General features: G+C 33.4%; 1 protein-coding gene across 1 annotated transcript in view; it reads left to right on the plus strand.

Moving 5' to 3' along the window:
* LOC105786202 (ferredoxin-dependent glutamate synthase, chloroplastic) overlaps positions 1-23,563 on the plus strand; it is a 32,648-nt gene extending 9,085 nt beyond the window's left edge. The window contains exons 9-33 of the mRNA XM_012612541.2: positions 905-1,050; positions 4,510-4,669; positions 5,486-5,596; positions 5,713-5,928; positions 6,544-6,701; positions 7,886-8,015; positions 8,308-8,366; positions 8,468-8,573; positions 9,454-9,550; positions 10,275-10,390; positions 10,480-10,677; positions 11,112-11,222; positions 11,855-12,094; positions 12,606-12,704; positions 15,105-15,200; positions 15,319-15,516; positions 15,627-15,701; positions 15,837-15,965; positions 16,078-16,176; positions 20,069-20,211; positions 20,300-20,393; positions 20,796-21,034; positions 21,183-21,261; positions 21,957-22,040; positions 22,936-23,563. Of these exons, the coding sequence (XP_012467995.1) occupies positions 905-1,050; positions 4,510-4,669; positions 5,486-5,596; positions 5,713-5,928; positions 6,544-6,701; positions 7,886-8,015; positions 8,308-8,366; positions 8,468-8,573; positions 9,454-9,550; positions 10,275-10,390; positions 10,480-10,677; positions 11,112-11,222; positions 11,855-12,094; positions 12,606-12,704; positions 15,105-15,200; positions 15,319-15,516; positions 15,627-15,701; positions 15,837-15,965; positions 16,078-16,176; positions 20,069-20,211; positions 20,300-20,393; positions 20,796-21,034; positions 21,183-21,261; positions 21,957-22,040; positions 22,936-23,097 (3,345 nt within the window). The 3' untranslated portion in view covers positions 23,098-23,563. The remainder of the gene's footprint in view (positions 1-904; positions 1,051-4,509; positions 4,670-5,485; positions 5,597-5,712; positions 5,929-6,543; positions 6,702-7,885; positions 8,016-8,307; positions 8,367-8,467; positions 8,574-9,453; positions 9,551-10,274; positions 10,391-10,479; positions 10,678-11,111; positions 11,223-11,854; positions 12,095-12,605; positions 12,705-15,104; positions 15,201-15,318; positions 15,517-15,626; positions 15,702-15,836; positions 15,966-16,077; positions 16,177-20,068; positions 20,212-20,299; positions 20,394-20,795; positions 21,035-21,182; positions 21,262-21,956; positions 22,041-22,935) is intronic.
* Positions 23,564-26,692: the final 3,129 nt, after the last annotated feature.

The raw sequence follows: 26,692 nt of genomic DNA on the forward strand, positions 1-26,692 counted from the left end.
CTTATATTCTTTAAAGATAATAATTCAATATGAAAATAAAATTTGAAAAAGTTATATGACAATGGCACTTATGTTATTGTTTATTAAGTAAATTATCTTAATATTAAGCATATTATTCGATACATTTGTAGTAATATTTTAATGACAAATTTAATTTATCGCATAGTAAAATCTAAAATTGTTAATATTTAATAAATTGTATAATATTTTTATAACATATCTAATATTAGTAAATAATGTTAGTTCATATTAAAATTAATTTAATATTATTAATATTTAATATAACCTAAACTGATATGTTTCTAAATAATGTTATATAATATTAATTTAATTAATAATATTAAGTTATTTAATTATATCAGATGATTGTAAAGTTATCTTATATTAAGTAGTAGCTCTTGATACTATTTTTCATTAATACCATATGGAGATATCATCTAAATTATATGTGATATAATATCACAGTGTTAAAGTATTTCCTGTGATTATTTCTTTTCAATATGCTTATGGTTTACCTTTTTAATTTTGAGGCATTTAATTTTAGTTAAATATTTTAAATATATTATTATTATTATTTTATTTAATAAATTTTGTTTACAAATTAATTAATTTCATTTATAATTTTATTTTGAATATGTTAATACATTCATGTGAAAATGCTAGAAGCAAAAACATTATCTTTGGAAACAATGAAAGCAAGAAATTCTAGCTCCTAAGAATTTGGGACTATTTTTTTCTTTCTATCTGGAAAGGAAAACTGATTGCCAAACATGTTTTCTGTTATCATTTTCAAAATAATTGAACAAAAACAGAAAATAAAATACAAAAACAGTGCCAAACGAGACATGGGTAATTTTCCCATTATTCTTCAAGCTTACTTGCATCTTAAAACTTTGATTTATAGGTTTACGAGAATACTGAGGTCAAGAAGCGAGTTGCTGCAATAAATGCGTATGGAAAATGGGTTAGTGAAAACATGAGACCCTTGAAACCAGTAAATTTTCTCTCCACAACACTTTTGGACAGTGAAACGATCTTAAGACGCCAACAGTAAGTATTCAACTTCCATTGGATACTTTGAGAGTTGTTCATGGTGGTGTTCTGGTGAATGCAAATGAGACTGATTTTATTTCCTTTAATGCTCTTAGCCCTTTAACAACTATAGCTGCTGATGTTTTTGTGAGAGCTATATTTAGATTTGTTTGATTCTTGATTGATATATCTTAGGTGGTCAGTGGTGATTTATCTTATGATTTGGAACACTTCTTCTACAATTTTGCATGCTAAAATGAGTTGTATTCTTGTTAGCTAAGAGCAAGCCCGCATGTAAGGAAATATTGTCACTCTAAAAGGGATATTTTTTCCTGCTGATTGGAGTTTGTTTAGTGAGATGTAAAATTTTAAATGTTTCTTTCAAAAATAATTAAATAGACATGGATTTGATGTTGTATAGAAAAAGCCTATGGTGTCTATTTAGTAATATGTTCTTCTTGATCACTCCTTCACCATGATGGATAGGTTGGTACCTCACGCATTTGCTTTGCACCCTTATCTTCCAAGAAAATTACATTAATTTAATAGCATAGAGGTTTTGAGATTTATACCAAGACAGAGAGTAGAAAAACTAATTTGGATTTTTGCATTTGCATTGTTATGTGGTTATATTTCTTTGTTGAGAAACCTTCAAATACCTTCAACATCTTTGCAAGTAATAGAGAAGCTTTGGAAAATGTTGTGATAGGTATTTTACACAAATAAAATCTATATACAAGGAAATGACTAATTGCAATTAATCCTAATTGATTCTTTCAAGTCTCTATAATTACGTTAACATAACTAACACTCTCCTTCAAGCTGACACAACTAACGCTCACATCAGAGCATAGATATTAATCATGCCTACCTTGTCACGTAGATAGTCAACTCGATTTCCATTTACTGCATTAAGTTTGTTCTCTTATCATCATGAAGCCAGTAGAAATTAAATTATCCAAAATCTTCTCATGAATGAAATGACAGTAAACTTTTCTAGCCCAATTTCAGTTTAAAGAGTATATATCCACATGATCTCACGCATGGAATGTGCCACAATAATGTTTGGTCTTTCATTATTTTTTCTTATTTGTATCTGAAGCAAATATTTTACCTTACTAGTTGTTGTGATAACTATGATGTCTTGCATAATTATATCATGATTCTAGGATTAATTAGCATAACATTAGGCATATCATATCTTTGACTTACCTTATTTGTGTATCTAGTTTTTTATTATAAATAGGCTATGTAACCTAATGTAAATTGACAAGTAATATTTTCACACGTCCTTTCCCTATTTCTCTCTTCTTTTCTTTTTATTTTTTTCTTTCTTTTTCACGGCTGTTACAACCAACAGTAGAGCTGCAACAGCAGCTGTTTTCTTTCTTCTTTCTCTTTCTCCCTCTCTCTTCTTCACTCGATTTCACATGGTATCAGAGCCAATGGAGTCTCACTGCCCCTCTCACTGAAATACCTACCTTCCATCGACCTTCCAGTCGAAATCCGGTCACTGGAATCCACTCGTGTGAGCCACATGTTCCACCCTAATATTTTCTCCCCTCTCATGCGCCAGCATGTGAGCACGCATGAGACCACCTCAGGCCACCGTTTGGCGCCGCGAGTCTTTCCTAAAGGTAGACACTCCTCTCCCAACCATATTGGTGCTATCACCTATCCGTTTCCACTAGTTCGGAATTTTTCTTCGATATGGATTCTCTCAAATCTTTATTCTCTTGCCTAGTTCCCCTGCAATTACCACCCTTAAACTTCAAGGTAGCAATAACTATGTGTCATGAGCAGCTTTGGTTGAATTTTGGTATATGGAACAGGGTTTCAAGGATCACTTCGATAAAGAAGTAAGTCAGGTTGATGAAAAGAATAAAGAAACTTGGGTGAAAGTCGATGCTCAATTGTGAAGTCTTTTATGGCATTCTCTTGAGCCAAAGCTACTCACTTTGTTTCAATCTTGCAAAACATGTTACAAAGTGTGGGGTAAGGCCAAGAATCTATATACACTAATGATATTTCAGCGAATATATAAGATTGTCTCAGATCTTGTTAATCTCCAGCTGAATCAACAGGATATGTCAAGCTGTTTGGGTCAGATTGAAACTTTGAAGGATGAGTTCAATGTTCTTATGCCCTTTTCTGAGGTGTTACTGATCAAGAGAAGCAGCGAGACAATTTTTTTATGGTGTTGGTTTAATAGGGTTGCGAACAGACTTAGCTTCAATTTGAGATCAAGTCCTTGCTAGTCCAACCATTCCCACCCTTGACGATGTGATGGCTTGGTTACTTCGAATCTCCTCAAACCCAAACCAGGTTGAGGGAGAATCTTCTATGCTCACAATACAGAAAACTGGTCAGCAAGGAGATAATTGAAAAGGAAAAGGCAGAGGATCTCAGCTTCATTGTACATATTGTGATAAAAGTAGCCATATACGTGATAAATATTGTGGCAAGATCTAGTGCAGAAGCTGAATATCGGGCTATGGCTCTAGTTATTTGTGAGCTAATTTGGTTAATGCAATTACTTTAAGAGTTGAAACAAGAAACTGTCAGCCCAATGAAGTTAATATGTGATAACCAAGCGGCACTGCATATTGCCTCAAATCTAGTGTTTCATGAAAGAACAAAGCACATAGAGATTGATTGTCATTTGTGAGGCAAAAGATTGAGTCTGGATGTATTACTACTAGCTTTGTTCATTCAAATGACCAGTTAGCAGAAGTTTTTAACTAAAGCACTTAGAAAGCCTTGCATCGAATTTATATATAACAAGCTAGGAGCTTATGATTTGTATGCTCCAGCTTGAGGGTGAGTGCTGTGACACCTGTGATATCTTGCATAATTATGTCATGATTCTAGGATTAATTAGCATAACATTAGGCATATCATATCATATCATATCATATCATATCATATCTTAGACTTTCCTTATTTGTGTATCTAGTTTTTTATTATAAATAGGCTATGTAACCTAATCTAAATTGACAAGTAATATTTTCACACTAGTCTTTTCCCCATTTCTCTCTTCTTTTCTTCTCCTTAGTTTTTTCTTTCTTTTTCATGTCTGTTACAGCCAACAGTAGAGCTGCAACAGCAGCTGTTCTCTTCTTCCTCTGTATTCTTCACTTGATTTCACACTAGTTAATATCATTTAAATATTACGCATATTACATAAGTTTTTTTATATACATTTTACATATATATTTATATGTATGTGCCTTATTTTACTCGAGGGAGCGCTTTTTTTGCGCCTTGTGCCTTAGGCTATATAGGGGTCTTAGCCCTTCAGTGCACTTGGCACTTTTGTCAACATTGTTTATTCGTTCTTGGTATATTTGTTATTGAGTCTGATTTAGTGATTGAAATATCTTGGTTTCTAGCGACCATAAATTAGTCTATGATAAACAATGCAAATTCTAATGATTTGAATTGTTCTATTTTTCTTTTTGTAATGTGATGTATTAGGGCTTTTGGTTATTCAAGTGAGGATGTTCAAATGATTATTGAGACTATGGCTGCACAAGGAAAGGAGCCAACATTTTGCATGGGTGATGACATTCCATTGTCTATATTGTCTCAAAAGGCACACATGCTTTATGATTATTTCAAGCAGCGTTTTGCACAGGTTTGTTAGAATTTTGATCTTATTACTATGCTGTGAAGAGATCCTACAATATGGCATTTTAAGTGTTTGATTTTGTTATATGCTTGATTACCTCTATACTTTGTTTTCAAAGTTGGTTTTACTTGGTCTCCCTTTTCTCCTTTTTGGACAATCCTTGTTTTTGCTTCATCTTTATCTTAAGATGCCAAAGGAATATTAGGAATATTTGCATTACATGATTGAGATTTGGTTTAATTAAACATATAATGTTAGAAGATTATGCACTAATTCTTGAGAAACTCTAAGCTATTATTTATGCTCAAGATAATTAAGTTGTTTGCACTGAGGTTGAACAAAATCACATCCGACAGTCGCACAACGATAAAGTAGACATTGCATGTGTTTATGGGATCATGAGAAACCTTTGTTGCCTCCAATCCTCCCAAGAAAAGAAATCTTTGTTGGCTTGAATGCTGTCGTCAATTTTCTTCTTTATCTTGATTACTAGAGTGAGGATGAGGAATGTACAAGTTTACAAAACTTCCAAGGAAGTTGGAAACTGCCACTAAAAGCATATACTTTGTCATATTATGGGGTTTCATTTATATATATATTTTATTGGGGGGAGGATGGGTTTGACTAAAACACTGCATTATCTTTATGCAAACCTTTAGAGTTTCACGCGATTGGTTCTTAGGAACATGAAAACTGGTACAACACCTTTGGCATCAAATTTAATCTAGTAATTTAGTTTGTTTCTATTCCATGTCATAGTAAGGTTTATTTTATGTATCTAATGTTTTGAATTCATTTTCTTTATTAATTGTTTATATGCAGGTCACAAATCCGGCCATTGACCCTCTTCGGGAAGGATTAGTTATGTCTCTTGAAGTCAATATTGGAAAACGAGGAAATATATTGGAAGTTGGACCTGAAAATGCTTCTCAGGTTTGTATATTTCCTAAATTTATATTTGATGCCATCTCATGGTTGCTTTCAAATTGGAAATCAATTAAACTTTTAATCATTTTCCCACTATCAAAATTAATTGTCATTGGAACCAGGTCACCTTGTCTAGTCCTGTACTGAATGAAGGGGAGCTTGAGTCATTGCTTAAGGATCCCCAGCTAAAGGCCCAAGTCTTGCCTACATTTTTTGATATACGTAAAGGGATTGAAGGATCATTGGACAAGACACTTTACAAACTATGTGAAGCTGCTGATGAAGCTGTTCGTAATGGTTCCCAACTGCTTGTGCTCTCTGATCGTGCTGATGAGTTGGTATGAACCTTTTTATACTTGCACTAAAGCTTATGAATTAGTAAAACGTCTTCACTTTCAGAACTAGTTTAGCCATGATTTGAGTATGTAAAGGCTACTGTTTCATATACTTTCATCTCTGATTATAGTAGAATTTTCTGTTTCTTGATTGTTGCATCAAGAAGTGTATTTTGAAATCCCTTTCTGTGGTTAGTATATGAGAAAGACTTTGATGTAGTTTTGTTACCTTAATCTTATTGAACCGTCTTGCCCAGATTCATTAAATATGTAACATTCTGTGCCGTCTAAAATTTGGTGAGCATACACTAGTATCGCATAATGGGAGGGATAAGAATATGCATCTTCATTTTATCATTTAAAGTGGCTGTGTAGACATATTGACTTGTTAAATTTGTACATAATTGTTATTTCTAGGAGTCTTGATAGACTTGGTTATTTGGTTATTGCATCCCTGTTTCTATTTTTTTGTCTATATATATTTCGAGAGCCAAGAATATTTGTACCTTGTAACTTACTAGTATCTCACTTTTTGAGGAGTGGCTTCTTCTCTTTTGATCTTATATATCTTTGGTAGAACTTCATTCTGGATGTTTTCATTTTTCTGTGTCACTCTAGGAAGCAACTCGGCCTGCAATTCCAATACTTCTAGCTGTTGCTGCTGTTCATCAACATCTTATTCAAAATGGTCTACGGATGTCAGCTTCCATAGTTGCTGATACTGCTCAGTGCTTTAGTACACATCAATTTGCCTGTTTAATTGGATATGGGGCAAGGTGAGTTCTCTTTCTATTGGATGTAACCTTATGTTGACATAGATACTTAAAGAGAAATAAAGAGTTAGAGCAACATAGAAGTAAACTGTGCTTAATATTCCTCAAGATTTAAGTATATGAGATTACCAGATGTTTTAATAGTACCGTGTAGGAGCATACGTCTTTAAGTCAATCCCGTTTTATAAAAATTGCTTGTAAAAAGAGAAATTTGCTTCCCTTGAATGAGCATACCATGATAAAAGTTTCTACCATGGTTTTCTATAGTAGCATAAGTTCAGATTCTCATGAATGAGAGCCTGGGAATGATGTCCTTTGGTACTTGCGGTTTGTGCAAAAGAGATGACTGTGAACCCTTGTAAATGATTTTAATTGTTCTCTTTTATTTGGTTTCTACAAGATGATGACTTAATTGGTTTTTTTCAACGTGTGAACAGTTGATTACTTTTATTATTATTGTTATTGGTACTATTATTATTTTTGGTACTTCCCTAATAATTTATGCCATGCAATTTTTTTGCTTCCCTAGGATTTTCAAATTATGATTGTGCCTCCTTTAGTTATAGCATATTATTGTTGTCTCCTGAATCTAAAGAACACACATGTTTAGAATTATAGTAAAAGATCGTCATTAGGGAAATGGTTGTAGTTTACACATCCACAAGTGAATACTTCTATTTATGTTTGTATGCTTGTGCACATGTTTTAAACAAAGATTTATGCTTTTTGATTTAAGTTATGGCTAATGTTTTAGGCAAGTGATTTTCTTTATGGAAAGTATAAAAAAAAAGTTCATGATTTACCACATAAGCCCTTACATGGTAAAGTAAGAGTACAATTGGTTAACCTACTACATGGTAAAAAATAAAATTTTCCCATATTGTTTCTTTTTACTAGTTTCAAGATGGGTGCGTAATTTGTAAATTAATATTTTCTGCATATCTTAATTGAAGCTTTGTTCTCATTAAAGATCTCATTAGTATGAAGTTTATGATTTATGGTCTGAAGATAAGTCGTTGATAACATTTATTTGGCATGTGAGCAATAATTAGGTGGTTTATTCCATTTTCATGTATTTTATTTTTGTTCATCTAGTTCTTATGATCCTGTACTTTGGTTCGTAAAACCTATTTTTGTCTTCAAATCTTGAAACTGCTTCACTTTTTTTGCTAATTTCATTTTTGCAGTGCTGTATGTCCATACTTGGCATTGGAGACTTGTCGGCAGTGGCGTTTGAGTTCTAAAACTGTGAATTTGATGCGGAATGGAAAAATGCCTACTGTGACAATCGAGCAAGCGCAAACAAACTTTTGTAAGGTCAGTATATATCAAATGATGAAAGATTTTTGGGATATTTTATCGTCTTTGTCATATATGCATTTCTTTTATCTTCATTTACTTCAGGAATTGTTATGTTTTATATCCTTGTTACTGATTTTCTTAAGTTTGCTTGTAATGTGATAGAAAGTGGTGATATTTTGGTAAGAAAACAATTACTATCATTTCTACAAAGCACTACTAGTCTAAACAGGCCACCGTTTCCCCCACACAACTGGCTAGTCGAGTTTCTTATAGTTTGTGTAAATGCTAATTATTTGTCATGATCTAGGCAATCAAAGCTGGTCTCCTCAAAATTCTTTCTAAGATGGGCATCTCATTACTTTCAAGGTATTTGTTTTGAATAAAAAATGGGTTTGAATGATTTAATATATATTTTAACGATTAAATATGTATTTGTTAAACTTAATTGACTTTTGTTCTCTTTTTAGTTATTGTGGTGCGCAAATATTTGAGATTTATGGATTGGGGAAGGAAATAGTGAATCTTGCATTTTCTGGGAGTGTGTCAAAGATTGGTGGATTAACTTTTGATGAGGTTAGAAATACAACTTGCTCTTTAAGTTTAATAGTATCCTGGTATCAGAAAATGTGTGTTTGTTCTTGTGAAGTAATATTTTTGATCATTCTTTTTTCAAACTTATTTTCGAGACAATGATATGATGTACCAATTCAATTTTGTGTTTTGGTTTTACATTGATCATTTTTTGTTTCTCATGCGTAATGAGCTTGACAGGGCATGGCGCATACTGGTTTTATTCTGTTCTGTCAAGGCTTTAGACCAATTCTATTGACCATTGGCATTAATTTCTAGATATGTATTTCCTTTAATGTCTCAACTTTAAAAACTAGTGTTCTGCCTTTGCGAGACTGACAATCAGGTCAGTATCAAATGATATTATTCCTTCCAGAGGACTCCCACAGTAACCTTTCCTTCATTTACCAGAAAAGGAAACCAGCCAATGTTGAATTTTGACTTGTGATTCATGGATGTCTGGTGCTGATTCAATGGAATATTTAAGGATGCATTTTTATCGATTTTACTATTTTTCTATGAACTCTCCTGGCATTTTATATTAGTTTTGTCATTTGTTCTTATTTGCCAAGTACTAGGGTTTAGGGAGTAGCTTACTTGTTTTTACTGTCCTTTTTTTCCCCCAGTTCTAGCTTATCTTTTTATTGAGAGTATATTGAGACTTTGGGATTTTGAAATGTCCCTTGGCCTTGACATGCTCTCCAAAATTTGAGTTTCTAGTCTACTTTTTATCCTTTTCCCTCTACCCTACCTCAGGTGACTTAATTTGATTAAGCCCTTGCATTCTTAGGTCATTTATTCTTAATATTTTGATTAGGGTGTTATTATGCTGTTTTCTTCTGTGTCCTTTGATTTTGTTTTCTATGATTCTTGTTTTCTACAGTTAGCGAGGGAGACATTGTCTTTTTGGGTGAAGGCTTTCTCTGAAGATACAGCTAAAAGATTGGAAAATTTTGGATTTATACAATTCAGACCTGGAGGTATCCCTTATTCTCAAAATGTTTGTGCATTTATGTGCTGTCAAGGGAAATACATGATTTTATTTATAATTTGGTATCTCTTCTATTTTGATAATAAGATACCTTATCTGGAAATGATTGAACAATGTGCTGGATTTCAGTTGTAACTCATGCAGATTAGCTAGGAGGAGGTAATATCATCGATGAAAGTACCTGTTAGGTCTCTCTATTATAAGAACTGGTTCAAATCAATCTCTTTACTATTAAATAGATCAATTTAGTCCTTATTCTAGCAAATAGAATCAAATAAGGCTAAGTTTTAATAGAGTTCACATTTAATATCTAAAAATAGCATGAATTTTTTTTCTTTTCATTTGTAGTTCAACTCCAAACAAAAGATTTCATTGGAAGAACCATAAAAGCTTTAAAAATCTTAACTCTAGTAAACAATAAATGAGATTTTTAAACAGTAAATATTAACTCTATCAAAATTTGGCCTTATTTGATTCTTTTGACTAGTATATGGACTAAACTGATTATTTAGTACTATAGGCACTAATTTGAATGAGTTCCTATAATAGAGGGACCTGCCAGGTATTCTCACCTAACATCATCTTAGCCTAAATTTAGTCACATCAGTTATTCCCTGATTTAATAATATTCTCAAGCGCAATGGTATATTGAGTATATTCAATTTCACCTTTTCTTGTTTGTATCTTTCTTAATTATTATCTAATTGTTAAAGGGGAGTATCATGCAAACAACCCCGAGATGTCAAAACTACTTCATAAAGCTGTCCGCGAGAAGAGTGAAAGTGCATTTTCAATTTATCAGCAGCACTTGGCCAGTCGTCCAGTCAATGTTAGTCAATACATATGATATCCCTTCTTTCTGGTTTTAATGCTATGCTTATAGAATTACATGATCTGTTCCTATTATTTTAAATGCAGGTTCTCCGTGATCTTCTTGAATTCAAAAGTAATCGTGCACCAATTCCTGTTGGGAAAGTTGAACCTGCCTTATCTATTGTTCAAAGATTTTGCACTGGTGGAATGTCACTTGGAGCTATTTCAAGGGAAACTCATGAGGCAATAGCCGTTGCTATGAACAGATTAGGTGGAAAGTCTAATTCAGGAGAAGGCGGCGAGGTAATCCAGGACTGGAGATATATCTTCGTTGTTGTCTTTCATATTTCTTTTGAGCAATATATATACATATATACATACATTGTGTGTGTTTGTGTGTTAAAGTTACTCCTTTGGTCAGTGACTCATTGCACTTGTTATTTCACAAGAAAGGTCACTGCCATGTGTAAATTCATGGGAAGTGCCTATTCTATCTACTGTTCTATTAGGTTCTCATTTTGCAAGTAAATTATAGACCAGAATAATCTTCAAACTTATGCACAATAACCTTGACATGTGTCTCTTTGCTTAGCTGAGGAGCTATAGGGCATTGATAGGTTTGGTTCTGGTCTTCCTATCTGTAGGAGAATGGCCTTTTTTTTTCTCACCTCCCTTAACCCACCAAACATAAGGAAATAAATTGAAGAAACTAATGGTTTTTGTTTACTTTCTCCAAGGATCCAATTCGCTGGAGGCCACTTACTGATGTTGTTGATGGGTATTCTCCCACACTGCCACATCTCAAAGGTCTTCAAAATGGTGATACTGCTACGAGTGCTATTAAACAGGTTATGCAACGGAACTTTGCTTAGAAAAAGTTTCATATGATTCTGTCATATGTCATGTTGACCTCATGAGGTTTTCTTTAGGGCACAGATTTTTGAAACAATACATCTGTTGTTATCTGCACCACGTGAATGGTATACATTTGCATTGATTTATGCTTTTGCGCCATAACTGTGTAGCACTTAGCTATCTTGTTATTTTTTCTGTCACAAAAAATGCAACTAGGACTTTCTTTTAGAAGTTTATTGTAAGAAGTTAAAAGTACATTTAGAAAAAAACAACAACAATACAATGATTTCAATACTTGAATCTCCTTATGTTTGGGCCCATTTTTGGTAAAGTTTCAATACTTCTCAATCTTTTGTTTTTTAAAGAAAAATAATTAAATACCAATATGGAGGCAATCTGTCTTTTTTGGCACCAGATTCTAAAGTCAAGACTGGCATAAACATTTAACTTTTAATTGGATGGAAAGAACATAGATAAACCTGACGGTCCTGATCTGCTAGGAGCAGTCTGTGCTTTTGATACATTATAGAGTGGTTTAGCGGATAGGGAGCAGTGTATGCTTTTGATACATATCGAGCAGTCATGTAAATTGTTCCTTTTATTCTCATGATCACTATTTCTTCAGGTTGCTTCTGGTCGATTTGGTGTTACTCCAACATTCTTGGCCAATGCAGATCAATTGGAAATCAAAATTGCACAAGGTGCAAAGCCAGGTGAAGGAGGTCAGTTGCCAGGAAAAAAAGTTAGTGCATATATTGCAAAGTTAAGAAATTCTAAACCAGGTGTTCCACTTATATCTCCACCTCCGCACCATGACATTTATTCTATTGAAGATCTTGCACAATTGATCTTTGACCTACATCAGGTAATTGATTGCTTCATGTTTAATCTAGATTTGATTTATGCATATAGTACCTGCACTATAACAGATTCAGTGAACTTCAAAGACATATATCTAGTTTAACCATGAACACTACTCAACCAACTTGCTTTTGTGGCATGAAATAGGTTTTCAACATCTTCTAGTCCGTTTTCCAGCCAAATTTCTAGAAACTCAAAATCAGTTAGTAGATTAATACAGGATCATTGGCCAGTGAAACTCAAAAAGAGTTGTTGATTTATCCAAACCGATTTTAAGTTCCAAGATTTTTCCTGATGCCTTTGTTGCCTTGAAAACCAATTTTTTAAATGTTGAAAATCGGTTTCATTGTAACAAAAGAAGGCTGACGTAATGGTTGCTTGTACTAAATTGCTATGGTTGTGATGTGGGGGATAATTGCATGTTTTTAGTTCAGCTACCAAATTATCGTTCTAATCTGTTTAGGTATCCTTGGAGTGCTGATAAGAATACTATCTTATATCTACCAAATATTTAGGTCAACCCTAAGGCTAAGGTATCTGTAAAGCTAGTGGCAGAAGCTGGAATCGGAACAGTTGCTTCTGGGGTTGCAAAGGCTAATGCTGATATCATACAGGTGAATTATCCTAATTTATTACCAGTATCCTGAGCTCTTAGCTGTGTCATGTTCCTTCTGTTTTATTTCTATGCCCTTGAATATTATTATTATTATTATTATTATTATTATTATTTCTGGTTTCTTCAATTGCATAACACTAATCAATCTTTTTCTCAAGACGGTGTATCTACATAAGTTGTGCCTTGCCAATGTGCTTAGAGTTGTTTATGCATTTTTCTGCTGTTAAAAGTATTCTCATGTTTAACCCAGGCATCACTAGTGAAATTGTTTCCTAATGATTATATATTCTTAATAGTAATTTTCAAGATTAACAACTAGTGATGAATAAAGTAAGCGCAGCAGAGAAAGTAATGTTAAAGCACAAAAATTAACTTTTCTAGAGGAAGCTATCTGCAGCAAAGAAGAGCATAAAAGTCATTATATCACTTGAAAGACTTCCCAGAACCAGAAAACTTATGACTGCAAAACCTTAATATGAGGAAAAAGTCATAAAAGAAAAAAAAAAAAAAAGAGAAGATTTTCATAGACATCTAAGAGAAAGCCCCAACATTATGTTTAAAACCACTATAACCTTATTACAATGAATATAACAAAACATTGGTACACGCTAGAGAAACATCATAAAATTTCATTAAAAGTAAATAAACAAATAGGGAAATTAAAGAGGAAAATAAATCTAAAATACCTATAATTTGTGAAGCTGATTTTTTCTCTGCACCTGCAAAATATGCAAAAGAACACCATCAATATTGTTTTCCCTTAGATAAAAATGCATTAAATGTTACATGAAAATGAAATTAAGAATAAAGCTAGATCTTGTATTTGAAGCTCCTCCTAAATTTTAAACAAACAAAAAGGAAGAAGAAATATATAGATAAATAAGGAAATTCATACATGAATGAATTCCGAGCTGTCAAGGTGTCTGCCTGTGTGTTGCACCTTAGCGTGAAATAACAAAGGTGCCTTAGACCCTTTTAGGTCAAATGCATCTGATAAGCAACGTTCTTGGTGTGCCCAGGTGTGTTTTTTGTAAGGCGATAGGCATAAAAGGCCCACCTGATTGATGCTCTGTTTAATTTTTTTTACCTTATTCATTAGATGTGCCTTTACGAGTAAGAAAGGGGGTAATATCAACTATCTACACATCTGATGCATTCTTGCTACCTTTGTGTCGTCTCTTCACATCTCGAAGCTCCTTCTCACTTTGCACTTACGAAAGTAGAAAGTTATCTAATTTTATCATGGAAAAAATAAATCAAACCAAGTAAAAACTACTAGAAAATTAGTAAATCTGAATTAAAACTTCATAGACTTAGCTAACTTTAATGTAAAAATGTGACTGAATTAGCTAACTTGAATGTAGAAATGAGGCTGAATAAGTTTAATATAAAAATTACATTTCATGCAGGCCTTTTAATTGAATAAAAGAAATTAAATGCAATGTTTTGGAAGCACTCTAAACATATTGAGCTGGTGATTTAAGCTCTATGATTCAGGTTGATTTTGGAATATGAAATGAATGCTGACGTGTTTGTTTTGTTTTGTTTTTAAATTTAATTTTTTATCACACTTGATAGTTTAGAACTTGAAATAATTGTTAAAAGGATAAGAGAAAACATTTGAAGTAGAGTTTTGTGGTAAACAGACCATAGAGGAGCACAATTCTTAAAGTTCTAGCTAAAAGTGGTGATATTCACAGTCTATACTAAGTTTAGTACCCATGATCACAAATTTTGGTTTGATTTATATCTCTTTTAAATTCTCAATCCTACAAAGCTCATTAATACAAACTTTCTGCCCACAGAACTTTTATAGTAGAGTTAAATAGACAATTAAAAGAAATGTAAATGTAAGTTTCAAGACTCACTAGTTTATTGGTCTTAGCGGTTCAGCTCCTTTCCTAGTTTTTCATCTGCTTCTTTGAAGTTTCCACGTTAAAGTGGCATGCTGAAGAAGATTAAACTTTTGGCATATTTATTATTTGTCACAAAGTGCCTCTTCTGAAGTTGATTGCATCAAGATAAGTTATTTTAAGTTGATCATGAATCTCAAAAGTTTCTTCACAGCCAAACTGAAAAATTCTTGCACTAATGGACTTTCGGCATTTGTATCTGGCGGAACCAGTGGTGCTAGCAACCCAAGCTGTCTTCCTTGCAAGGCTGATATATGCCTTGGATATTCACGAGATACAATGTTGTATCTCTGTTCATTGTCTGGATTTATTGTGTTTTTAATGCTACTATTTTCCTTTTCATTTCATTTCTATTCTATTCAATTATGAATTTATATTAATATATAAATGTAATAAGGGGAAAGCAAAATCTAGAATGCTGTTTTTGAATATAGCTCTTAGGAATCCATCCAAAGTCATCTGACAACTGTAATTTGCTTTGGCAGATATCTGGTCATGATGGTGGTACTGGAGCTAGTCCCATAAGTTCCATTAAACATGCTGGTGGTCCTTGGGAGCTTGGACTTACTGAGACCCACCAGGTATGTCTTTATCCTACCAATTTAATCTTGGAAATTTATTTATCATTTAATAAGAGCAATGCTTTTTGTTTTTAATTTGAAAGAATAAGAGCAATGTTAAATCACTGATCTTTAACAGACTCTCATTGAAAATGGACTAAGAGAAAGGGTAATTCTTAGAGTCGATGGTGGTTTCAGAAGTGGAGTTGATGTTCTAATGGCTGCAGCGATGGGTGCTGATGAGTATGGCTTTGGCTCTTTGGCAATGATTGCCACTGGATGTGTAATGGCTCGCATTTGTCACACAAATAATTGCCCAGTTGGTGTTGCCAGTCAGGTACTAGAATATACCCTTTCCCTTATATGATGCTATGATTGCTTGTGCTCGTATGTAATGTACTATCCCCTACTTTTTGTTATTAATATGTATTTTTATTTCAACATTAGCGAGAAGAACTTCGTGCAAGATTTCCTGGCGTGCCTGGTGACCTTGTCAATTTCTTTTTATATGTTGCAGAGGAGGTAACCCATAATCCTTATTCTTGATGGGGTTTTGGATTCCTTTTCCTCAATTTAGAATTCTTTTTAAATTATCATTCTCACTTTTTCTTTTCTGTATTCTTTCCCCTCTAATAGAATTATTTTTATTTCTTTCAGGTGCGTGGCATGTTAGCACAACTGGGTTATGAAAAGTTGGATGATATAATTGGACGAACAGATTTGCTAAAACCACGAGATATCTCACTAGTGAAAACCCAGCATCTTGATCTGAATTATATATTGTCGGTATGTTTTTGAGTCATTGCCTTCTCTCATCACATGAAGGTTTCTTTTTCCTTCTGGTGAACATGCTTATTTTTTATCTGCATTCAACATGAAAATTGTCTCTGGTTCCTAGAATGTTGGATTACCAAAATGGAGCAGTACTGCCATCAGGACTCAAGAAGTTCACTCAAATGGTCCTGTTCTGGATGATATTTTACTTTCTGATCCTGAGGTAACACTTGCATGTATATGTAATTTCACATTCATGATCAATCGCTTTTTTCTTGACTGGGACATGAAGAGGACTCTGTGAGATTTAGACAAACAAAAGGTTTTCCAGTAGTCCCTTCTGTTCCAAATGCTCTTGAAAATCTTACAACTCGCTTGTTTCAACTAGTTTTCTCCTTATTTGACATGTTATTGTGTATGGCTCTACCTCCTTGCATTTGGTGTTGTGTTTGTGCTGAATGCCTACACACCTTTGAGATGCTGGGATATGTATCCAACATGGCTGAATATGGAAATTTTTTAAAATGATAACATTTTATTTGGACACGTTCATTGATGCCAGAATTCAAAAAAAAAAAAAAAAAAAAAAGAAGAAAGAAAGAAAGAAAGAAAGAAAAGAGGATAACACATGAAGCTATCATGGAGGTGGCACTGTCTTCACCAGAAAGGTGTTCAAAAAAAGTTGAGAATTGGAAGAGAAATGGTAGAAAATAAAGGGAGTGAATTAGGGTTGGTTGAGTGTCTTGCTGTCAATGCTGCCTCTTATCTTGAATGATTTTTTTTTTTTCTTTTTGAGCTTTGAAGTTGGTAGTGGTAGGCGGCTGGGTTGGAAAAGAGAAGGGAAATTAAAGTAGGTAGCTTTGCAAGAAAAGAAAATCAACACACAAAATGTTCATAGCACGTATGGCTTGGATTGGTTTTGATAAGTTTCTAAGCTTTCTGGTTCATGCCATTTTGTTTCGATATCTTTAAAGCCCAAATGTGAAGGATGTTGAGTTTATTTACAAAGATATTTCTCGATCATAAATTTCCTTAGTAATTTATTATAACAAAACATTTTTATTTTAGAAAATTAAAGTTTTTTATTGTATGCTTTGTTAAAATCTATTGAAATAATTTTTTTCTTATGGTATAATTCCACTTCTATATCCTTAAATCTTAGAAGTTGACATGTCACCATTACCATTCCATATTGTGTCATACTTGAGCCATATCCTCTGTAAGTACTTAGTCTTCCTAGGTAACTATGTTGCACTCAAGGGCTCTAGGAGAATTTCAAATGAAAGATGTCATAGTCGGTAGTTATAGTTGCAAAGTTTCATAAATAAATCTTTTGTTATGAACACACAAATAGGATCGAGTCATAGGGAGATTGATAGGGAGGTCAGTTGTTTTCCCTTTATCTTGATTCTTGTAATGACCTATTTTGATTGATAGTTCAGCTCATCAAAGGGAGATACCTTTGGACTCATTAGAGACAGACTTAGATCTCTTTAAATAAAGATTAGTCTTATTACATAAATAGGAAACCTATTGTAAAAGGGAAGCAACTTAACTGAAATAAAATCACAATCAAGAAACCTAAGAATTAAAATCTCAGTTTAAGCCTTAATTAGAGAATCGAAATTAATGACCTTTCCTAACATAGGTTTGACTCGTAGCTATGCCCCCACCAACAAATAAAAGGTTTTCCTCAAGCTTGAATTCATGATAACTTGACGATATAACTCAACCCAGTTCAGTCTCAGTCTCAGTTTTAGATTTTGGTTTTGCGTCATTCAGCTCTGCCAAAAGAGCTTCTTACATTGTTACCTAACCATATGCTGTTCGTCAGAATTATAGCATAAGCCCTTCTTCCTTCTTTCTGCCAATTTTGCCCATATCTTTAAAAAAGTGGCTAGATTATTTATCGATTTTGCTTCAATAGTTCCCCTAACATATTGCTGCCTTTAGAAAGTTGGGTGCCAAAATTGTTATATCCACAGGGAATTTGAAACTGCCCTCATTACCTTGCCAAGTTCCTTTACGATTATTTTTGACACATAGCATTTGCTACTTCTGTTCATAGGCTCTAGCAAGGCTTATAGTCATGGCTAAATCAATGGTTTGTGCATTAGAGCATCTAATTGAATGGAATCATGCAGTCCAGCCATGAATAACCCAACATGTTGGTCTACTTAAATGTATTGGCGTGCTCATGCTAATTTTTCCTGAAGTTATTGCTGATATAGCTCTAAAGTTTCGATCTGTTTCAAACTAATCGAATCTCCCAAGGGATTTCTGCCTACTGGAGGACTAAAATGAAGGGAGTGGCAATTATGGAACTCTAACCAGTTTATCACATGGCCCTCCAATTTGATCTAATAATACCAAAGATGTGCCTACCCATGTGGAAGGCTTCCAAACTTACCTTGTCTGCCTCATTGTTGTGTTGGTTTTTGAAGATTTGTTTACACAATACAGCTGAATCAAGGAATCTTCCAATCCATCAAAAGTAGGAAAAACTAATTTTGTGTACTTGAGAACAACTTCAACTGGCAGAACCACCCCACCCAGGAATGGTGGTGTTGTGCCTCCTGCAGTAACTAGTGGGAGAGGTGCTTAGTGTTGGGTTGTAGTACTGGTTGCATCACCATCCCCAATTGTTGATTTACCTAAGTCAGAGTTACGTATGTTCTTGGATTTGTAGTCATTTGCTGAAGGTGGCTGTTTTTGTGGCTTTTCATATCAATAAACCTAGCTTCCACCATGGTTTCCATAATAGTTTGCGTCAATGCACATACATCATTGCCTATTGTGGTAGGCTCTGATACCAAATTGTTATAAACACACAAACATATTATCACGTGGCAATTGCTACGGAAGTTGAAGTCAATTGTCTTCTCTTTACTTTGATTCCTGTAATGACCTATTGTGACGGATAGTTCAGTTCGCTAAAGAAAGATTGAAACCTTAGGACTCGTTTGAGAAAGACTGTTATCTTTTTAAGGCTTTGAAAAAAGTTTTGTTTAGGTTTTATTATTCCATACATCCCTTTAAATAAGGAACAATCTTATTACGTAAATAGGAAATCTATTCTAAAAATGAAATAACCTAACTGAAATAAAATAACAACCAAGAAACCCAAGGAAAGAAATAAAACAAAAACCTAAGCCTTAACTAGAGAATCAAAATTAATGGCCTTTCCTAAAATAGGTTTGGCCCATAAGATCGTTCTACTAATGATTTGACCTTATCTCTGGAATCTGAGTGCTACTCTCTAAGTTTCTATATGATACTTCAAAGAATTTCTACTGTCAAGGACTTTGTGGCTATTCTTAATAATCCTTATGCTAAGTCTCTATCTGAACACAAAAGCTACTAAATTTAGGTACAGGTTGTGATAAACTCAGGTGCTAGATGGTAGAATATAAAATCTCCCAACTTTCAAAAAAATTGTTTGGAGTGTGGAAAGGGCCTTCTGTAAAGTTTGGAAAAACATAATTTTCTTCTTTGACTTTATCCAGTAACATATATTAAGTGATTTTTCTTCACATTGGTGAAGTCTCGGATCTCTTCTGCGTTGTATTTGAGTTGTCCCCTTCCATTATTTCTTATTGGTTTTAGGTGGGATGGTAACATATTATAACCAGGGATTTAAATAGCGGTCCGTTACCGAAATAGCGGCCGTTATATAGCGGTAGCGGCACTGTCCGAAACTGCTACTGCCGAAACCCGCTATACCCGCAATACACAATAAGTAGTGTAAAATTCACAGCCGCGATACCCGCAATGACCGCAATAGCATCCGCTATGTCCGCAACCGCGATAAACGCAATGCGACCGAAAACGCGACCGCGACCGCGACCGCAATTTAAATCCCTGATTATAACATATTATAATGTCACCTCAATGTACTGGGGATTGTAATGCCAATTAGTGATGCCTTTATAGGAACTAGACTGGTTGATAGAAACACAAAATTGCAATATAAGGAAACAAAGTCGTTAAGGTAGATTTTAATGTTTAAACTATGTTATGAAAATTGTTAATTTAATTTAATTTGTTTTGCGATACTTTTAGTATGAGTTGTTAGTAATAGTCAGCAATTAAGAAGCTTTATTTCATTCATTCAGGTATCTCATGCAATTGAAAATGAGAAAGAGGTACATAAGACTATAAAGATATACAATGTGGACCGAGCTGTTTGTGGTCGTATAGCAGGTGTGATTGCAAAAAGATATGGTGACACTGGGTTTGCTGGGCAGATTAATATAACGTGAGATCCAACTTCTAAATAGTTGATGTTTGTGCTTAAAAATGCATCTGTGTCATGCAAGCTAAAACAGTTTTCTTCTTGTCCATAGATTTACTGGTAGTGCTGGGCAGTCATTTGCATGCTTCCTGACTCCTGGAATGAATATTCGACTTATTGGAGAAGCTAACGATTATGTGGGAAAGGTATTGTGACTAAATTGCTATCTACATGCTCTGTTGGATAATTTTAATATTTCAAAAAAAGTGCTATTGATTTTCTAAAATTTTGAACTTGGTTAGTAAAAAACATGCGATTTTGTGATTTAGTTATTTTTAATGGACTCTGACCACTATAGACTTTAACTAGATATGAAACAATCTAAACACGTAAACTATGTCAAAAAAATTCCTTTTCCAAGTATGTGTTTGTGTGTGTATCTGTTACAACTGTCACTCTGGTATAGCCTAAACTGATTTGTGAACATTGTTAGCCAACTCTCAAGTTAAATTAGAATATAATAAAAAGTGTTAAATGAACCTTCAAGGTATGATTGAACTTCATTGTTTGTTCATAGAATCTGACATGAACTCTATAAATATTTCAAGGGTATGGCTGGAGGTGAGTTGGTAGTAACCCCTGTAGAGAATCCTGGGTTTTGCCCTGAGGATGCAACTATTGTAGGAAATACATGTTTGTATGGAGCAACAGGTGGACAAATCTTTGTTAGAGGGAAGGCTGGAGAGCGCTTTGCTGTGAGAAACTCACTTGCCCAAGCAGTGGTTGAAGGCACTGGTGATCATTGCTGCGAGTACATGACTGGTGGTTGTGTGGTTGTACTTGGAAAGTGAGTAATGGTTTATTTTTTGTACTGGTTGTCACTAAGCTACTTGATGTAATCCAATTAGCCCCAGCCCCACCCCCCCTCCCCCCCAAAAAAAAAAAAGAAAAAAAATTTGATGTAATTCTTTGAATGTTGCATTTATTTTTGACAGAGTGGGGAGAAATGTTGCTGCTGGAATGACTGGAGGTTTAGCATACATGCTTGATGAGGATGATACTCTAATGCCCAAGGTTTGAGCAGAAGTGGCCCATCTTCCTCTCTTATATCTTGGCTTCTTAATTTATTATACATTGGAAAGTAATTAACAATCTTGCATCCTTGAATATAATTTCTAGAAATGCTGTGGTTAATTTGTGATGAGACCTCTCTGCTGCCATAGGAAATGATTCTTAACTAATTGCATGCCATCAGTCATCAGTTGTGTCCCATTTCTTCAGCTGCTCTGAAACAGAATGTGGTCACATGAGACACGCACAAAGTTTATAAAATATTTTAATGCTTTAGCCTTTTCTCCCCTTTCTTTCTACTTCAATTCACCTTATTATTACTGATATATTTTTTCTTAGATTCTAAACTTTGGAATAGTTCCTTTTCCCCCACACTCTACTAAAAGAAGAAGAAAAATATCCTTTTGAACATCAATTTCCTCTAGTTTTGAGGTTTCCAATTGTTAGCCAAAGCATTAGATTCATAGATTTTGCAATGAAGGCCTCTTGCACATTTCCAGTCTGCTTGCTTCACTTTTGACAATTGTAGCACATAAGTATAATCTATAGGGATGCAAGTCAGTGAAAGTAATGTTTTTGTTCTGGTTCTTCTAATTGATCAAATATCTATGAGAAAAATATATCATACTATTACCATTTGCTTTCCATCAATATTCCTTCAGATTCACATCTTTACAATTTTATAAATGTTTGATCAGGTAAATAAGGAAATTGTGAAGATCCAAAGAGTAACTGCCCCTGTTGGACAGATGCAGCTTAAGAGCCTTATAGAGGCCCATGTTGTAAGTTCACCTTGAATTGTCCAACAATCATAATGAACCAGCACAATGAACACTTTGACTTGTCACATATTTCTTAGGTTAAGAGCCACTGCTTGCTGACAAGTGGGCAGTGGCAGAGCCACTTAAGACTGTGGTCTGGCTAAGTTTTAGTATTCTCTTATGTACATGGTGAATTTAGTTTAGGCTCTTCAAATGGTACATGAAAAAACTAATCTGCCCCCCTCAAAAATCTAAACCTCGAGTATAAAATGCTGTTAAAATTTATAGGAATTTCTTTTATATGAAGTAATTTTTTTTTAAATTCAAGATTTCCAAAAGATTAAATATTGAAATCGTGATGATTAACAGTTTTTCTGTATAGTATATTCTTCAAACAAAATCTGTTCCTACTAATGTTAAGTGATTTGTCCATTAGCAAATAGTTGTCACAAACACATCAATAATACCTTTCTTTTATATGCTGAATTGTGATGTATATATATATATATATATATGCACACATGTATATTCTATTCTTTTGTTTCAAAATTCGTATTATATTTTCCAAACGAAAATGAAGTCTTGAATACACTAGGCTATAAATCAGTAATATGAATATAGAAATATAGTCATTTATTATGATTTTTGCTAATTGTAATTTTATCCCTGCTGTTTCTTATATTACGGAAAACACTTTGATTTTCTTTATTTTCTGAGTGAATTAATCAAGGACATTCTCTTTTTCAAATTGAAGACTACGATTATAATATCAGTACTATCTCATGTAATGATTATTGCCATTAACTTTAAAAACTACTTTTACAAATGTCGGATTTTCTATTGCGGTATAAGTTCTTTATGGGCTTTGCCTTTATTTTCTTGAACAATGTCCTTACTTTAAATCTTGATGGTGAAGGAAAAAACTGGGAGTGCCAAAGGCTCTATGATTTTGCTTGAATGGGACAAGTACCTATCACTGTTCTGGCAGCTGGTTCCACCTAGTGAAGAAGATACCCCGGAGGCTTGTGCTGAGTATCAGAGCACAGCTTCGGAGAAGGTGACGTTGCAGTCAGCCTGAGTTAATGATCAGACCATATGTTCACTTAGAGCATTATTCTTGCCCCACACTGTACAGATCAACCAAAAGGGGATTGTTGTGGGCGTTGTGAATGAATGCTATCTTGCTTGTGGGAGTTCAGTGCGGGAGAGGAAGAACTTCGGTAGTATATGGTGTCAGCATTTGGTCTTTGTCAATCCATCCAAAAGCATTCAACCTCCAGGTGTTATAGCAGTTATGTAGTCATCATGCTTGAAAGTTGTAGATTCAGATTAGTTTAGTTTAGTTTAGTTTTCATAATATTGTCCAAGGTTTATTTGGGTGGCACGCTACTCGCTGCCCTTTTTCCATCCAATTGAACTTGGTTTGTTCTACGCTCGTATTCAGTGCCATTACTTATCGTACTTTGGATCAAAGTGTATTGTTTATCTTCACTATTCTGTCAGCCAACTGAATATAAAAGCCTTGCGATGCCAATTTGTCTGAATACTAGTTTCACAGAGCCCAAATGGACGAGGACATGACTATCTTGTATGGCAATTATCCTACTACCATGATATGCTAATTGTGCATCCATCTTATAAAAATAAGTGCAAAACAGGTCAAAATGGAATCTGTTGGTTTGAAGAGCTTCCATTTAAGGGTATTTTGGCTTGGCTTTAGATAATGTGTATTATCTTAGTTTATCAGTAATCAAACTGACTTAATAAAAAAGGTCCATTTGAACGGATTAGACTTGGACAAGATGAAGGGGTAACCACTTGGATGAGTTTACATAGTATTTGAGAGCTTTAAATGTAAAAAAAATGATGAGACCTAGAACCAAGGGAGCTGCTGTAAATGTTTTCCTGATTAGAGCTGTGAGGATAACATCGGAGTTTGTCACTTCAGCCAAAGACATTTTAGCAATTAAGTTGGAAGTTAGGATTCATTAATTGAGTTGCTGCTGCCATCTTTTTTATGGATCAAATGCCCTTTTAAGGTATAAGGATGAAATTGAAATGATAGATTAGTGTTCCCACGCCCCTTTTGGTTGAGTAACCAACAAAGATAATCATAGGATTCTAACCAACTCTCTAAAATATGAACCTAGCAAATTAGAGTGTTAAAAGTTGCAAGCTTGATGTTGAGTTGCTGCAAATCTTTGAAGCTCAAACAATAATTGAATCTTGAAAGAAAAACTCTCTTGAGTAATTTTATTAATAATAAAAAAACAAAAACAAAGGTACATATCCTAATGGCGATCATGCCTTCCTATATATAGTTTAAAATTGGCTTGCAAGTTAAGAAACTCTAAACCTCTTAAGATTTAGTCAACTATCTTACAATGCATGCAAGCTAATTCTTCTAAGACCTACTCAAACTACTTGACATGCAAGTATTTTTATTGATTTGTATCAGCCACTTGCTTCCCAAGTAATCAATTATTTAACTCTAAGAAATAAAAAAAGTAAAATAAATAGACTTACTTGGAGTGTAATTTTCGGGCATGTGCAATGCCTTTTACTAGAAATGAGGGATAAACTTATTACAAAATTCTCCAAAGTTACTTGATAAATAATAAAATTGCTAGCTTCCTTCGACGGGAATGGGAGGTGCGGGTAACACGAAGGGAATCGGCTAGATGCAATAGCGGCTATGGCACTTGGGAACCATTATGGGATTCTTGTCTTTCCACAAGCTCCTATGGATGTGCTACAATTGCTACAAGATTATGAGAGTGGTTTAGAGAGGATGAGAAGGGTCTCTGTTTAGTTTAAGTTCTCTTCAATGCAAAAAAGAGTCTTACTTGACACATACTTGAGTCTGCTCTCCAAGTTTCTTGAGATTTGAAGATGATTCTAGAACTTCAGTTTGAAACTCACTTGAAATAGAGCTTTAAACAAAACCTTGAATTCCATCCTCCAATTGTTTAGTCTTGATCTTGTAATTGGTTCACTTTGGAAAATTCAAATCCTTTATGTTGTCCAAAATTTTCTTGTTGTCCAAGCCATTAGTGCATGCATCATTCCTCAAGAGGATTTGCCCTCAAATTTACATCCATACCAAAAGGAGATAAATCAGCAACATCAAAAGTAACACTGACATTATACTCAATAAATCAATTTTGTAACCATTTTTATTGATCTTCTCTAACTATCAAAAAGTTCATAAAAATTATCAATCCAAAAAAATCTAGGAGTATATAAATCATATGCCATAACTTTAGATTTAGCTTATTTACATTTAATACACTTGGATGAAATATTTTCCATTAATTAAGATTTTTTGACGAAATAACTATTTAGATGCTGCCAACTTATCATCGAGCTGCCCACGAATCCCAATTGGTTGATAACCTCCCAAGTTTAGTTAAGGCCTTATATTCCTGGAATGGCAATATACATTTAGGTGTATTAGTTGCCAAGTTTAAGAGATTAAAATGGTGCATATTATTAAGTATTAAAGTGGACAATAAAAAATATATTTAATTATCAAGTTAGTGATCAAAAGTGTTATTAACCCTTTTGTTATGTTTCGCTATTAGTATAATAATATGATAATAATAATAAAGCTTATTTAATACAATTGTTCTAAAATGGTTAGATATAAAATAAAGAATAATTAGTATAAATTTAAATATACAATTAAAAAGATGAGTAAAACTCTTGTAAAAATAAGTTTTGTTCAAATAAAAGAAAAAATTTCTTCTCTTTGCTATAAACAAGTCATGTGAGTAACTAAAATTACCAATTGTGATTAGTTTATAATTAATCAATGACTAAAACATGTAGAGAAAATAATATTCCAACCAACCCGATGGAGTTAGTGTCACGAATTAACCAAGTACCAACTCGATTAAGAAATTATTAAAATACCTTCTATATACAAAGTAGGAGTATGAGGTTGTTTTTGTATTTTTATATAAAACCAATAAAATGTCAAATATGATTAGTTTTAAACTCAAAACAAAATAAATTTTAAATATTCGATTTTACTATTTTAATTAAAGGTTTATTTGGTTTTATAAGAATTTTTAATAAATATATTTATTAAAATTTTCTTGATCTCTATACTTTTGAAAATTTAAAATTTAGCCATTATATTTTTATTTTTAAGAATTTAATATCTCAAGTTTAATTGTTAAAATTATTAATTTTTTATGTGAAATTTATTGGTATAACAATTTAAAATAAGAAAAATAAAAAAGTACAAAAGAATAAATTTCAAGATACACTGATATTTTAACTTTTCTTTTCATCCCACAATAAAATTCCACAAAAAAACTCTCAGATCCTCCGTTAATTCACTTTCATTTCCAATCAAAATCCTACATTTTAGAACCCGAAAAGCCTGGGGGTGAGTTGCCATTTCTCTTTTTATTTGTTTATTCTTCTATTTCTTTAATTATTTAATCCATATTCTTGGTTATGACTTAAATGTTTTTCATTTATCTAAAACTTGTTTGATTTCTTTAACTCCAGCTACTGTATTATATATTTGCTTGTCAATTATTAAAGCGAAATTCTGAATTTTGTGTTTAATAAAATTAATTTTACTCTTAGTTGTAATTATGGTTTTATTTCATTAGCATTTCTGTGTGTTTTGTGGTTTGCAGAGAGTCCAGGGCGATTCA

This window comes from Gossypium raimondii, chromosome 1 (assembly GCF_025698545.1).
Source record: "Gossypium raimondii isolate GPD5lz chromosome 1, ASM2569854v1, whole genome shotgun sequence".
NCBI classification, from domain to species: Eukaryota; Viridiplantae; Streptophyta; class Magnoliopsida; order Malvales; family Malvaceae; genus Gossypium; species Gossypium raimondii.